General features: G+C 40.4%; 1 protein-coding gene across 1 annotated transcript in view; it reads right to left on the bottom strand.

Annotated features, from left to right (window-relative positions):
- rxfp2l (relaxin family peptide receptor 2, like) overlaps positions 1-14,354 on the bottom strand; it is an 85,671-nt gene that overhangs the window by 47,765 nt on the left and 23,552 nt on the right. Inside the window, exons 8-10 of the mRNA XM_037533628.1 lie at positions 11,096-11,167; positions 10,897-10,971; positions 6,757-6,828 (exon numbers count right to left, since the gene is read on the bottom strand). Of these exons, the coding sequence (XP_037389525.1) occupies positions 6,757-6,828; positions 10,897-10,971; positions 11,096-11,167 (219 nt within the window). The remainder of the gene's footprint in view (positions 1-6,756; positions 6,829-10,896; positions 10,972-11,095; positions 11,168-14,354) is intronic.

Raw genomic sequence — 14,354 nt, forward strand, 5'->3', positions numbered from 1 at the left:
ATGTACGGCACGGATTCTCCTTTATTTATTCCATCCACCTTTAATCTTCTGGGAGTTCTGCTCAGCCTTAAATAATTCAGCTCAGACTTAAATCTCCATTTACATCTCATTTCATCCTGCAGATCCGCCGAGAAACCCAAAACAGGACCTTCACTTCAGACTGACGTCGGCTCGGCTCACGGACCAGGCGTCTTTCTTCCCCTCTTGAAAAAGATGCTTCTTTAAGGGTTCCTTAGATAGGCGTAGGACCGTCAGCACTCAAAGAACCCTTTGCATCATAAAAGTGTTCTTCGGATTGATGGCGAATGTGCTGCAGGTGGTTCTACATAGACCTTTTTGAACAGTCTACCATACCACACCAAACAAGGTTCTTCTATAGTTACGATGTCGGGCTTGAATAACAGCAGAACCTCTTTTGGTGCTATTGAATGGCTATGAACCATCTACAGCACATTCCCCATTAAACTGAAGAACATTTTCACCAGGCAAAGAATGTGTTGTACATGGTTCTATGCAGAAAGATCTATGTTGGACCAAAAAGCGTCCTACTATTGTTACCATGTACAGATAGAAGAACCCTTTTTGGTGCTCTATGGAACCATGTACAGCACATTCTCCATCAATCTGAAGAACACTTTCACACAGTAAAGAACCATTTAAGAATGTGTTGTACATGGTTCTACGCAGAAGCTAGGTTCTATGTAGCACCAAAAAGCATCTAGCTATTGTTACCATGTACAGAGAGAAGAACACTTTTTGGTGCTATATGGAACCATCTACAACATTCTCCATCAATCTGAAGAACACTTTCACCAAGCAAAGAACCCTTTAGTCATTCAAAGGTGTTCTGTGTAGAACCATTTCATTACCAAAGAACTCTTGAAGAACCGTCTTTATTAAGTGTGAACGTTCTTACATGCTGCGTGATCTCGTATCCAAGGTTTGTAAGGTTGAGACTGTCGGATGTTTAATGTTCTTAAGGATGAATTTTTGATTTGTCCATCATTTTTTAATGAATTCCTTGTATTATATTTGTGATTGGTGGGGTCAGTAATGAATCCTTTTGGTCAGGTTTGTGATTGGTGGGGTCAGTAATGAATCCTTTTGGTCAGGTTTGTGATTGGTGGGGTCAGTAATGAATTCTTTTGGTCAGGTTTGTGATTGGTGGGGTCAGTAGTGAATTTTTATGGTCAGGTTTGTGATTGGTGGGGTCAGTAGTGAATTCTTTTGGTCAGGTTTGTGATTGCTGGGGTCAGTAATGAATCCTTTTGGTCAGGTTTGTGATTGGTGGGGTCAGTAGTGAATTCTTTTGGTCAGGTTTGTGATTGCTGGGGTCAGTAATGAATCCTTTTGGTCAGGTTTGTGATTGGTGGGGTCAGTAGTGAATTCTTTTGGTCAGGTTTGTGATTGGTGGGGTCAGTAATGAATCCTTTTGGTCAGCTTTGTGATTGGTGGGGTTAGTGATGAATCCTTTTGGTCAGGTTTGTGATTGGTGGGGTCAGTAGTGAATTTTTATGGTCAGGTTTGTGATTGGTGGGGTCAGTAATGAATGCTTTTGGTCAGATTTGTGATTGGTGGGGTCAGTAATGTATCCTTTTGGTCAGGTTTGTGATTGGTGGGGTCAGTAGTGAATTTTTATGGTCAGGTTTGTGATTGGTGGGGTCAGTAATGAATGCTTTTGGTCAGATTTGTGATTGGTGGGGTCAGTAATGTATCCTTTTGGTCAGGTTTGTGATTGGTGGGGTCAGTAGTGAATTTTTATGGTCAGGTTTGTGATTGGTGGGGTCAGTAGTGAATTCTTTTGGTCAGGTTTGTGATTGGTGGGGTCAGTAGTGAATCCTTTTGGTCAGGTTTGTGATTGGTGGCGTCAGTAATGAATCCCTTTGGTCAGGTTTGTGATTGGTGGGGTCAGTAATGAATCCCTTTGGTCAGGTTTGTGATTGGTGGCGTCAGTGATGAATCCTTATCCTTTTAATTTTGGACTTTTTTTGGTGTTTTGTGATTGGTCGTTTCACATTTCATTATAACCTTACTCATTTCTCAAGGCTGCTGCCTCTACTGCTTTACTCTCCTCCTGTACTCTCCTCAGAAAGTCCAACCAAAGCCGTCTGATATTTCTAACAATCTGATTGGCTGTCTGCACTTCTGCATGTTTGTAGTAGCTAGTAAATGAGATCCCTGTGGGTTTGTTCATGAATGCAGCATTTTGTTTCCTGCAGGTGTATTTTTGTTGAAGCACCGTTTTCACAGCGGCCTCCCCTTAAACCTCTAAAACATTGGGATGCGATTGGTCAGTTTGCATGCCATTCTAATGGTCTTCCTGCTAATGTACGATTATGTATGCAGTTCTAAGCCATGCAGAGGAATGAAACCCACCGAACCGTCTGGGACAACTGGTTTCGTAGTAATTATGCTAATCATGTTCATTGTCCACAGCATGACTCTGCATGTCTTCCTTGTTGTGGTTTTGTTAATTAGTAGCGATTGTGGCTACTGCAAACAGCTCTTCAATGCTTTGGGTATTCAGAATAGGCATCACAAATGAACGTATTATTATTTATTATTGTAAATCATTTCAATCTCTACCTCCTCTAATGAAGCCTCTATGGGAAGAGCATACAGAGGTACGAGATAAACAGTGTGTGGGGTCTATAATAGAGGCAGTGCTCCGCTGGTTGGCCTCATTATCCCCCGAGTCAGAGAGGTAATGACTGATTGTGTGTTTATGGGAGTCCAGTCGGGGTGATGACATTAATTCTGCGTGTCTCCACTCTATTAAGAGAGCTGGAGTTCATCCTGATTTGCGTACACATTCCAGCGCTGGGATTATTTTCTCCTCAGCACCTTGGTGTGTTTGGGTTGGTTCGTTTTTATACATTTTTAGGAACAGATATGTGACCTCCATTGTGCATATGGGGCATATTATCATCATTTTGTATGCTGTTTGGTGACCTCTGGCAAAATTCTCTTGATTTTGGAAGTAAAAAGAAGTAAACACAATCTCTGCAGCAAAGCTTATTAAATAAATATGCTAATTTTTCACTGTTCAGAAAAAAATAATCTCCAAAATGGTGTTTTTTCAGGAGAGGGTAAGAACTGTCTTCACATTTCATGTAAATTAATGTAAAGAGGTTTTATTGTAAGCTTCTTTTAGAGCATTTGTGATGGTCCATTCATGGTGAAATTTGAATACGGTGTAAAGGGCAGCTGCCGTGTTCAAATGATGCAGAAAAATAAAAATGGACAAAAATTGAGGGTTTTTTTTTAACAGCAACATTTTCTTTCTAGAAGATTCATTTACCAAAATTAGAAAAAATATAAAATAGTAATTGAGGCAAACGCAAAAAACCCCCACTAAGTCGGCATTTTAACCCTCTTTTGCCGATATCACAGCCTGCAAAGGCTTTTTGTATCCAGCTAGAAGTCTTCCCATTCCTGTTTCAGGAATTTTCACAAACTCTTCCTCACAGAATTCTTCTGCAATATTTTTGAGCCACGGGAAACAACATGTTTGAGATTTACTATAAGTTTTCAGTGATGTTCAGTCAGGGAACTGTGAGGAACTGTGAGTTTCTTGAAGATGGTTATGGGGGATTTTTAAGTATGTTGTGGCTCATTGTCCTGTTGTAGAGAGCGGGGATAGAGTGACTCCCAGCTACTTACAAAAAGCATTTACATGCTGTAATATCTACGTAGGGCATGTCAAACTGGGGACCTTGGGGCCAAAGTGCTGCGGAGGTCAGTGTTTACCCTGGTCTAACGCTCTGAATTCAGTTTATTAGCCTTGCTAATTCGCTGATGAGCTGAATTAGGTGTGTTTATTGAGGCAGTGGGGCTGAAGTACGTAGTGTTTTGGCCCCCAAGGACTGGGGCTTCAACACGTGACCTAGGGTGTCTAAGCTTTTGCACAGGCCACAATTGCTTCCTAATTTCTTTTGAAAATATTTCCAGTGTTGTCCCTGACCAACTTAATTGAATTTTGTAAATATGGACACAATTTGAATTTAATGCCAGTAATACACTCAAAAAAGGTTTGGGACAGAGACTGTTTACCACTGTGTTATATCACTTTTCTTTTTAATTCCATTTTATTTTTTTGCCAATTGTTGCTGACATGAGACTTCAGCTTCTTAATGGTCCATGGATGTTATTGATTTGCCCCTTCATGGGGCTCAATCTCCCTAACCTGTTGCCAATCAAATGCTTATAGAATGTTTCAAAACAACGAAACGTGAATATTCTGCAAACTCTTATTTTGCTCTGTCCCAACTTTTATGAGCATGTAGCAGGCATCAAATTCAAAATGTGGTTAAATTTACAAATTCACTCGGCGCACTCGGTCTTCGCCCTCCAAAAATCATTTTAAATGGATTTTAAATGGATTTGGCACTGAACCTGCTGCTGAGCCCGAAGTTTTAAAAACTAAGCCATAATGATTTGATGAGGAGACCAGCCAAGTTTGAACACCTGGGGTAACAGCAGGATAGAGGATAGAGATGACGACGATGATGATGATGGTGATGGTGATGATGATGGTGATAACATCTTGGATCTTGCCTAAAAGCCACTGTAATGTAAGCTTACTTAAAAATCAGTAACCCAACCCCATTAAAATGTGTTACTTCACAATTTTTGTCAAATGATAATATTTTTATTTTACTCAAGTGTATCAGTGATTAAGGCCATCTGTTTGTTCCACTTTAGTCACTGACATTTAGTACCTAATTTTCTTTTTTGGGTTTAATTTCAATTTGTTGCATTGGTTCAGCTCCCGTTCTGCTTTACTGCTGATCATTCCTCTCACATTAGCACTCCATTTAAGTCTAAGTGGATCCAAAAAGAGACTAAAAGAGACTAAATTCTGTTTCTATGAGGCTTCTCATCTTATTTGCAGCTTCTTATTAAAATTACAAATTCTAAATCATTCTGGCGCCTGGCATGATCAGTCATTTCCCACAGAAGCAGACGAGTTGTGCCTGGGATTTAGGAACAGATTGAGTTGAGATTTTTGCTAATTTATGCAAATTAACCCTTGCAGATAAACAATGTTAAACATGACATCAAAGGATGGTGTACATCAAAGAATACATTTCAGGACCACTGCATGCATGCATGAGAATTAATGATATTTTTTCCTTTGTAATCCAGCCTTGATCTGCAGCCTTTTTGGAGACTGTAAAATAAATCTGTAATGAAAAATCGAACACTGAAAATCTTCTGTAATTATTTATCCATTTCTCCATGTTGAAAAGATCAATCAGATGCTGTATTCCCAACTTGTCAACCGATTAGAGGCTGTGTTCCTGACTTATTGACCAAACAGAGGCTGTGTCCCCAGCTTGCCGATTGATCAGATCTGTGTTCCTGACTTGTTGATCGATCAGATCTGTGTTCCTGACTTGTTGACCAATCAGATGCTGTGTTTCTGACTTGTGGACCAATCAGATGCTGTGTTTCTGACTTGTGGACCAATCAGAGACCGACTTCCTGATTTGTTGACCAATGAGATGCTATATTCCTGACTTGTCGACCAACCAGAGGCTGTATTACTGATTTGTCGACCAACCAGAGGCTGTATTACTGATTTGTCGGCCAAACAGAGGATGTGTTCCTGACTTGTTGACCGATCACACGCTTTGTTCTTGACTTGTCGATCAATCAGATGCTGTGTTCCTGACTTGCCAACCAATCAGAGGATGGGTTCCTGACTTGTTGCCCAAACACAGATTGTTGTTCCTGATTGTCGACCAATCAGAGGCTGTGTTCCTGACATGTCGACAAAACAAACCTTCCAGGCAAAATAAAAGTCTCTAGCACCCAACGTGTCTGATATATTTATTCTTTTATCTATGATGTCCTTTGATGTCACAAACGTCATCATCAACCTGAGAGGGTTAAGCAGGAATACGCCTGAAAAGACTGGCCCAAACTGACTCTTTGGCTTACTCACAGGCACAAGGTGCTGTGGTCTACTAGTTCTGTACTTGTACTGAAGTTCATCTTTTGGAAAGACAAAAACAACATGTCTTACCTGAGAATGGGTTTAGGATACTTGGCAAAACTCTGCTTGTAGGTCTAGTTTTTTACAGATTTTATTTATTTACACTACTGATTAAATAACAGACCCCATCTGAGTCCAAATGTTTGACTGCTGTAGTCATCCATCTCACTGCTGCGGCAGGAGCAGGTTGTACTTACAGGACTTTATAGATTTTTCTTCTGTTCCAGCATCCAGCATCCAGCACACCTGCACACCTGAGCCAGGTGATCAAATCTGACAGCACGTAATGACCTGATTCAGCTGAAGCTCCAACAGACCAAAATACTGACCAGCACTGACCAAGACTATGGTGGGAAACACTAGCAGGTGGACAGTTTGTGTAGAAAACATTTGTTATGAACAGATTTATGCCATCATTTCACATATTTGCCGTATGAAAACGCCCTAACACCCTTTTTAAATGCACTTATTTGTTTATTTTATTTACTTTTGGTAAACATCACCGTGCAGCAGTTTAGCCCCAGTTCAGCCAAGAGGAGTTTAGTCCTGCATATTCATCCTACAGCAGCTTAGCCCAACTCTCACACTGGGTTTTCTAGTCTGGACTGCTGTTTGAGTGAGGGCAGCTAATCAGAACAGTGCTCATTTACATACACCAGTCTTAAAGGCGCAGTCTGTTTTTTTGCTATAAATAAAATGACAAACATCATAAATGGACCTCACTGGTCATTTTGGAGAGCATCCATATTACTTACAGTACAGTGAGCGAGGAGCAGTTTTTAAAGCTGGACGACCACAATGACGAAATCTGGTTCCCTTCCAAATCCCTGTGAACACACACACACACACACACACACACACACACACACACACACACACACACACACACAAGCACAGTATTACAAAAAAATAATAAGTGAAAGAAGAATGAGTGTAATTAAAATTTTAACAGGTGATTAATTATCCCCCCCGTATTCTTAACACTAACCATATTTTACTAAACTGATAACACAGCCCTGCACTGTAACGGCAACTTTTACAAGATGTTCCCTCAGAAAGTCGTTTGTCACGCTTTGACAGCAGATCTTCTGCAATGGCAGCGACTGGACGGTCCTCGCAAGCTCACAAGATCCTGGCAATCCTAGTTTATTCCGTGGAAGTTGCACTGGAATGCCTGACCAAGTCGAAAATGGTAGTGAATATAACATAAAATGAAGAAATAAAAGTAACATTAACAATAACAGACGGTTATTTTACTGAGGTTTATTGAAGTACCTTTAACAGGACTTTGAGTCACTGAGTTTGCTAAGGTTAATGTTAGGTTAGCTGGGCCCTTGGTTCACGATATACTGGGTGATTAAAAAAAAGATTCATCCGATTTCAAAATGATTTATTTCACTTGTAAATCATTTCAGAGCAATGCGGTAAATTGTGCAACAGCATTTATTAGTATAGCGCTTTTCACCACTAGTGCTGTCTCAAAGCAACTTTACAGGAAAGCAGTTTAGGGAAGGATCAAAAGTATGAATGCAGGTTCAAGCCACCCATGAACTCCCTTGGAGTAAGAGGAGGAAACCTTGAGAGGAACCCCTGTGGTCAACCCTGGATGAAGAGCGAAGGGCATAGCTATACAAGTCCTCAGTAGGAACCTCCTACAGTTGCACAGACGACATCAACTCCACAGTCAAACTCATCCCAGACTGGACTGAGCGTGTCGGGCGTCGCTGCTCTCACGGCTCTTTCAGTGGGATTTCGGAGATCATCCAGTGCTGTGGAACCAACTGGAGCTGCTGGAGCTTCACTGCTGATGAAATTTCCACTGCACAGTTCTGAGGGATTCACTCTGATTGACGTGGAGAACGCAGAACGCTCTGCTCAGGGGTCTCAGCTCCTCTCAGACTGAAGGAGCCAGTCAGAAACTCTATGACCCCCTCTTACAGTTGGATTGTGATTGGTTCCTCGGCGCCTCCCGGTGGTAAAAATACGGCGCTTTGACATCGGATTCATCTTTTTGAACCACCCTGTATTAATACTAATAACTACTATTAATAATAATGAAAATGATTAGTTGGCCATGAACATCAGCGGAGAATAACGCTACACTGTAAATGTTCTTTTAAACTGTAAAATCGAACGTTAGCTAATTTAATCTATTTTCCTTTGTCAGGTGCACAGACATAGGAACAGTAGGTTGGGTGTTGCCACATAATCTCCGCTTAATGTATCTAGCTTTTCAAATTAAAAGCCCCCTACAGAGTTTGTAGTTGTGACCTCGGAACATTTTCTAAACAGTGGTGGCAACTGTTCTGCCGGCCTACACTGCAAAACATATGCAGCGGAAACACTGCCTTCAACTCCTTAATGACACTTTAAGTGTTATTTAAAAGGCATTCAACTGCCTGCAGACGGGGTTCTCAAACTACCAGCTTCAAACGGCCTGAGTTTGTGCCTCTGAGCCCACAAATGATTTATTTCAATTTCTGTGGCTACATTTTTCCATCTGACACTTAAATTGGCTTCAGCCTCCAGACACCGTGTCTGGTTCTTCAACGGAAGTTCTATAAAATCAGCTCAGACCGACATTTACGACGTTAAAAGACGAAACGAAGGGCCGTGTGCAAAACGGCACATTCAAACACAAACCCGACGCGGCATAGAGGCAACAAACTGACCGTAATTTAGCCACGACTAACTCGGCTATGACTCTAATTTAGACCGATAGTTTGTTAAATCTGCCATTTAATTATGCAGCACCGCTTCAGTAAGAAATTACTGGAATTATCAAACGAATTACTGATAAATATAACTTTCCTAGATGTAATGATGCACTGCATGATTTATACCTTACCTTATATATAGCTACATTTGATTCTTGGGTAAACATTTATTCCACAAATTTCCCCAAATTTCTACATATTTTAATGTGTGAGCTGTAAACGGAGATTCAGAGGGTTTGGTGTGAAATAGTTCAGACGTCTTTACAGTGGTGGTGATGGGAACCAGGCGTCGCCATGACTACAACACAGATATAGACACTTTATTTACCATCCAGAACCACCAGAGAACCTACACGAGTCTTCTGAGCTTATATGGAATGTTGACGATGGAAAAAAGTGGAAAACCTGGAAAAATCAGTTTTCTTTAGGGACTATTTTGCCTCAGAACACCCTTCTTGTATCCTTTGACCATGAATTGATTAAAATAAATTGATTAAAGTGATTTTAGATCAAAAACTCTTTCACAAAGCTATCATAGAACATTTTTCATGTAGGAACTTTGTGTGAGGGAGCTGTTAGAGGAGGACGTCTGGTTCCTATCACCACCACTGTGAACAGTTTTGTGTCAGTTTATCTAGAACAGAGAGTTTCACACCAAACTGCCCTGAACGGCTCTGTTTACACCTGAACCACTGAATTAAGCAGAAATTTCGAAAAATCAGACTGAAAAAAAAAAGGCTTGTTTTTTGTTCCCAACTTTCTTGTCCATGTTACCCAAGTTTACAACAGCCAGATCATTCTCTGTTACCACGGCAACAAGATAGCCCCCAAGGTGGTAAACAACATGATCTACCAGCATAACAATTTGAGGGAGAAGCGCTTCCCCCTCAAATACTTCTTCAGAACTTCTGAGTATTTGGTGGTTTGCAAAAGTCTCTGATCAGCAGACCAAATCCACCTGAAAGTCATCTGACCACTAGCTTCACTGGAACAGATCAGACTTAACACGATCTGACCTTTTAGCATCCAGACCTCAGCACGGTCAGCTTCACAAAATTGTTGAAACTTCAATGGTGAGCGAGAAGTTTTGACTATTTCTTCTTCATTTTAATCGTCATAATTTCTAAAATATTCGATTTATTCTAATATGGTCTCAGACTCCACCTTATTTCTCCACTCGTTGTCCATCTTATCAGCTCCACTGACCGTTTAGTTTCACTCTGTAGTTCTACAGTTACAGACTGTAGTCCATCTGTTTCTCTGATACTCTGTTACCCTGTTCTTCAGTGGCCAGGACCCCCATGGACCCTCACAGAGCAGGTACTGTTTGGGTGGTGGGTCATTCTCAGCACTGCAGTAACACTGATGTGGTGGTGGTGTGTTAGTGTGTGTTGCGCTGGTACGAGTGGATCAGACACAGCAGTGCTGCTGGAGTTTTTGTGTGTTTGTGTGTATATACACTCACAGGCCACTTTATTAGGTACCCCTTGCTAGTAAAAGGTTAGACCCTTTTCCTTCAGAACTGCCTTAATTCTTCATGCCACACTTTCAACAAGGTGTTGGAAACGTTCCTCAGAGATTCTGGTTGGTTATTTGAGTTCCTGTTGCCTTTCTATCATCTGGAACCAGTCTGCCCATTCTCCTCTGACCTCTCACATCAACAAGGCGTTTTTGTCCCCATAACTGACGGCTCACTGGATATTTCCTCTTTTTCGGACCGTTCTCTGTGAACCCTAGAGATGGTTGTGCGTGAAAATCCCAGCAGATCAGCAGTTTCTGAAATACTCAGACCAGCCCGTCTGGCACCAACAACCACGCCACGTTCAAAGCCCCTTAAATCCCCTTTCTTCCCCGTTCTGATGCTCGGTCTGCACTTCAGCAAGTCGTCTTGACCACCTCCACATGCCTAAATGCAGTGAGTTGCAGCCGTGTGATTGGCTGATCAGCTATTTGTGTTAACAAGCAATAGAACAACTGAACAATAAATGATAAAATGATAAAATGGACAATGAGCGCAGAAACAAGGAGGTGGTCAGACAGTTGTGCCTGGTCGGTGTTTGTATGTGTATTTATATACATATATAAGAAAAGAGAAAAGAAAATCTCGGAATAAGTTTGGATTCGGCGTGTCTTTGGACTGTTGGTTGGTTTAAAATGTGACTCAGTGTTATCACTTACAGCCAGTTGAGGCGCGGCATCTCATAGCAGAGCGACGTCTTGGGCATCTGCTCCACAGAATTGTTTAACAGAGACCTACACACACACACACACACACACACACACACACACACACACACACACACACACAGCCTGGTTTCAGTATTTTTGAGTTTGATGGATTCGGTGTGTGGAGGTTGGGGGAGAATCAGGCACTCACAGGAAGAATAAAGACTTCAGGCCCTCAAAAGACTTCTGACGCAGAGAGGAGATTCTGTTCTCGTCCAGGATCCTGTAAAAAAAAACAAGCATAAACACAAACCAAATGAAACCGCATGCCTTCGCAGTGTGTCTCTTAGAAGAGTGAATATCAGCAGCCGCCGAGCTCCCGTCTGCAGGATAAACACCTTTCTGTCCGGACCAAATCGGGATATTTGTAAGCATGAAGGCCGGCGGTCCCGCTGGGTGGATAACTCGCCTCCGAGGAGCTCAATTTATGCCACAGTTTACAGTGAATACAACCCAAACAGCCCCAGCGTTGAACATAATCTTAACATATTCCTGTGTTTGGGGCTGTAACGTCTGATGTAATGAATTCTATACATGTTTTTTCCTGTTTTCCAGCTTCCTAAAGCAGGTAGAGCTGCTGTAAGCAGCATTAACGACGACGACAATGTAGCCAATTGTTTATTTTTCTTACATTAATATTACATCACCGAAAAGAGCACCTGAAGGTAAGTAGAACCATGTGTTCTAGAAAGTAGAACTAGATAGGAATGCTATTAGCATTTACGCTGGTCACCCCAGCATGGTCATGTTGGTTGACCAGCATACCAGCATCCAAAACATACAACATATGCTGGCCTTGCTGGTGATGGCCAATGTAGGTCTATGCCGTTTTTTTCTAGGAGGGCAAATAAATAAATAAACCCGATTGACCCATTGAGCTAACTAGCAAGCGAGGAGACGCTTTTACTTTACTTTACTAAATTGATAATTACGTTTATTAAATATAAATAGCTCCAGCTGCCGTTTAAGAAGGTGGAAAAAGTTAACTAGATACACGCAGCAAAAATATGTCTCAGCAAGTGAAATCATCTTAAATGCAGTCAATATATCTAATATTTCACATTATGAAGCTGTTGGAAGAATTTTATAAGACATTTTAACTATTTTGAAGCATAAGTTACTTATAAGTTATATGTTAATTTCAACTTTGCACATAAAACTGTACTTTTTTACTATTGTTTTTAGTGTTATTCTTATATTTTCTATTTTTTTATAAGATTATATTGAGATTATATTTGGTGAATGGAGGAACAGCAAAGTAAGAATTTCACTGTACAGTATAACTGCCTGTTTCTGCTGTGCATATGACAATAAAACTCTTGAATCTTGAATAAGTTACTCATTTTAAGTCATTTTATCCTATGAAAATGTCTTGTTCCAATATTTTAAGCCATATTTCATATTTAATCTGCATTGTTTCTCAAAATGAGGAAATGAACTGCCAAAAAGTCATACTTTCGCTACATAAAATGAACTAAAATAAGTAAAAATGTCAGGAAATCTCATCTTAAAATATTCTTACAAGTCTCATAATGAGAAACATTAGAAATATTGAATAGATTTAAGATGTTTTCACTTGCAAAGGGTCCCATTTGGGGTTGGTCGAATACGTCTTTATTGAACGCTGCAGTAAAATGTGTGGCTGGTGCAAATTCAGAGTTATATATGAAAACTAGTTCCTGACCTGGGAATATAAGTGTGTTCTACGTCTTAGTTACTACATTGTATCCACGTGGTACTTCGGACATTCTCATCGGGTGCAGCATTGTGTGTTTACATGCACTTAATAATCCGATAACTACAGAAAATCAGATTTTGTCAGTAATCCAATCAACACATTTACATGCACAGTAATCAGATAATATGGAAACTCCAGGTCTACAGGAGTCAGACAGTAATCAGATTTCTGCTTTACAACCAGCCAGTAAACTCACAGAAGACGACGCGACGCAAACATAATGTAGAACTCAAACTTCATACTGCAACCAAACTTCATACTGCGGCCTGATTTCCCGATCAGATTTCCAGACCTTACTCCGATCTAAGAAATCAGACTAAGAGCTCACACTGAGAAATCTGATTACTGAGCTACAATCCAGCCTCTTTATCAGATTTCCCAATCCGATTTCTAGACCTTACTCCAATCTAAGAAATTAGAGTAAGAGCTCACACTGAGAAATCTGATTACTGAGCTACAATCCAGCCTCTTTATCAGATTTCCCAATCAGATTTCTAGACCTTACTCCAATCTAAAAAATCAGAGTAAGAGCTCACACTGAGAAATCTGATTACTGAGCTACAATCCAGCCTCTTTATCAGATTTCCCAATCCGATTTCTAGACCTTACGCCGATCTAAGAAATTAGAGTAAGAGCTCACACTGAGAAATCTGATTACTGAGCTACAATCCAGCCTCTTTATCAGATTTCCCAATCAGATTTCTAGACCTTACTCCAATCTAAAAAATCAGAGTAAGAGCTCACAATGAGAAATCTGATTACTGAGCTACAATCCAGCCTCTTTATCAGATTTCCCAATCAGATTTCTAGACCTTACTCCAATCTAAAAAATCAGAGTAAGAGCTCACACTGAGAAATCTGATTACTGAGCTAAGAATCCAGCCTCTTTATCAGATTTCCCAATCAGATTTCTAGACCTTACTCCAATCTAAAAAATCAGAGTAAGAGCTCACACTGAGAAATCTGATTACTGAGCTACAATCCAGCCTCTTTATCAGATTTCCCAATCAGATTTCTAGACCTTACTCCAATCTAAAAAATCAGAGAAAGAGCTCACACTGAGAAATCTGATTACTGAGCTAAGAATCCAGCCTCTTTATCAGATTTCCCAATCAGATTTCTAGACCTTACTCCAATCTAAAAAATCAGAGTAAGAGCTCACACTGAGAAATCTGATTACTGAGCTACAATCCAGCCTCTTTATCAGATTTCCCAATCAGATTTCTAGACCTTACTCCAATCTAAAAAATCAGAGTAAGAGCTCACACTGAGAAATCTGATTACTGAGCTACAATCCAGCCTCTTTATCAGATTTCCCAATCAGATTTCTAGACCTTACTCCAATCTAAAAAATCAGAGTAAGAGCTCACACTGAGAAATCTGATTACTGAGCTACAATCCAGCCTCTTTATCAGATTTCCCAATCAGATTTCCAGACCTTACTCCAATCTAAAAAATCAGAGTAAGAGCTCACACTGAGAAATCTGATTACTGAGCTACAATCCAGCCTCTTTATCAGATTTCCCAATCAGATTTCTAGACCTTACTCCAATCTAAAAAATCAGAGTAAGAGCTCACACTGAGAAATCTGATTACTGAGCTACAATCCAGCCTCTTTATCAGATTTCCCAATCAGATTTCTAGACCTTACTCCAATCTAAAAAATCAGAGT

This window comes from Pygocentrus nattereri, chromosome 23, assembly GCF_015220715.1.
Source record: "Pygocentrus nattereri isolate fPygNat1 chromosome 23, fPygNat1.pri, whole genome shotgun sequence".
NCBI lineage: Eukaryota > Metazoa > Chordata > Actinopteri > Characiformes > Serrasalmidae > Pygocentrus > Pygocentrus nattereri.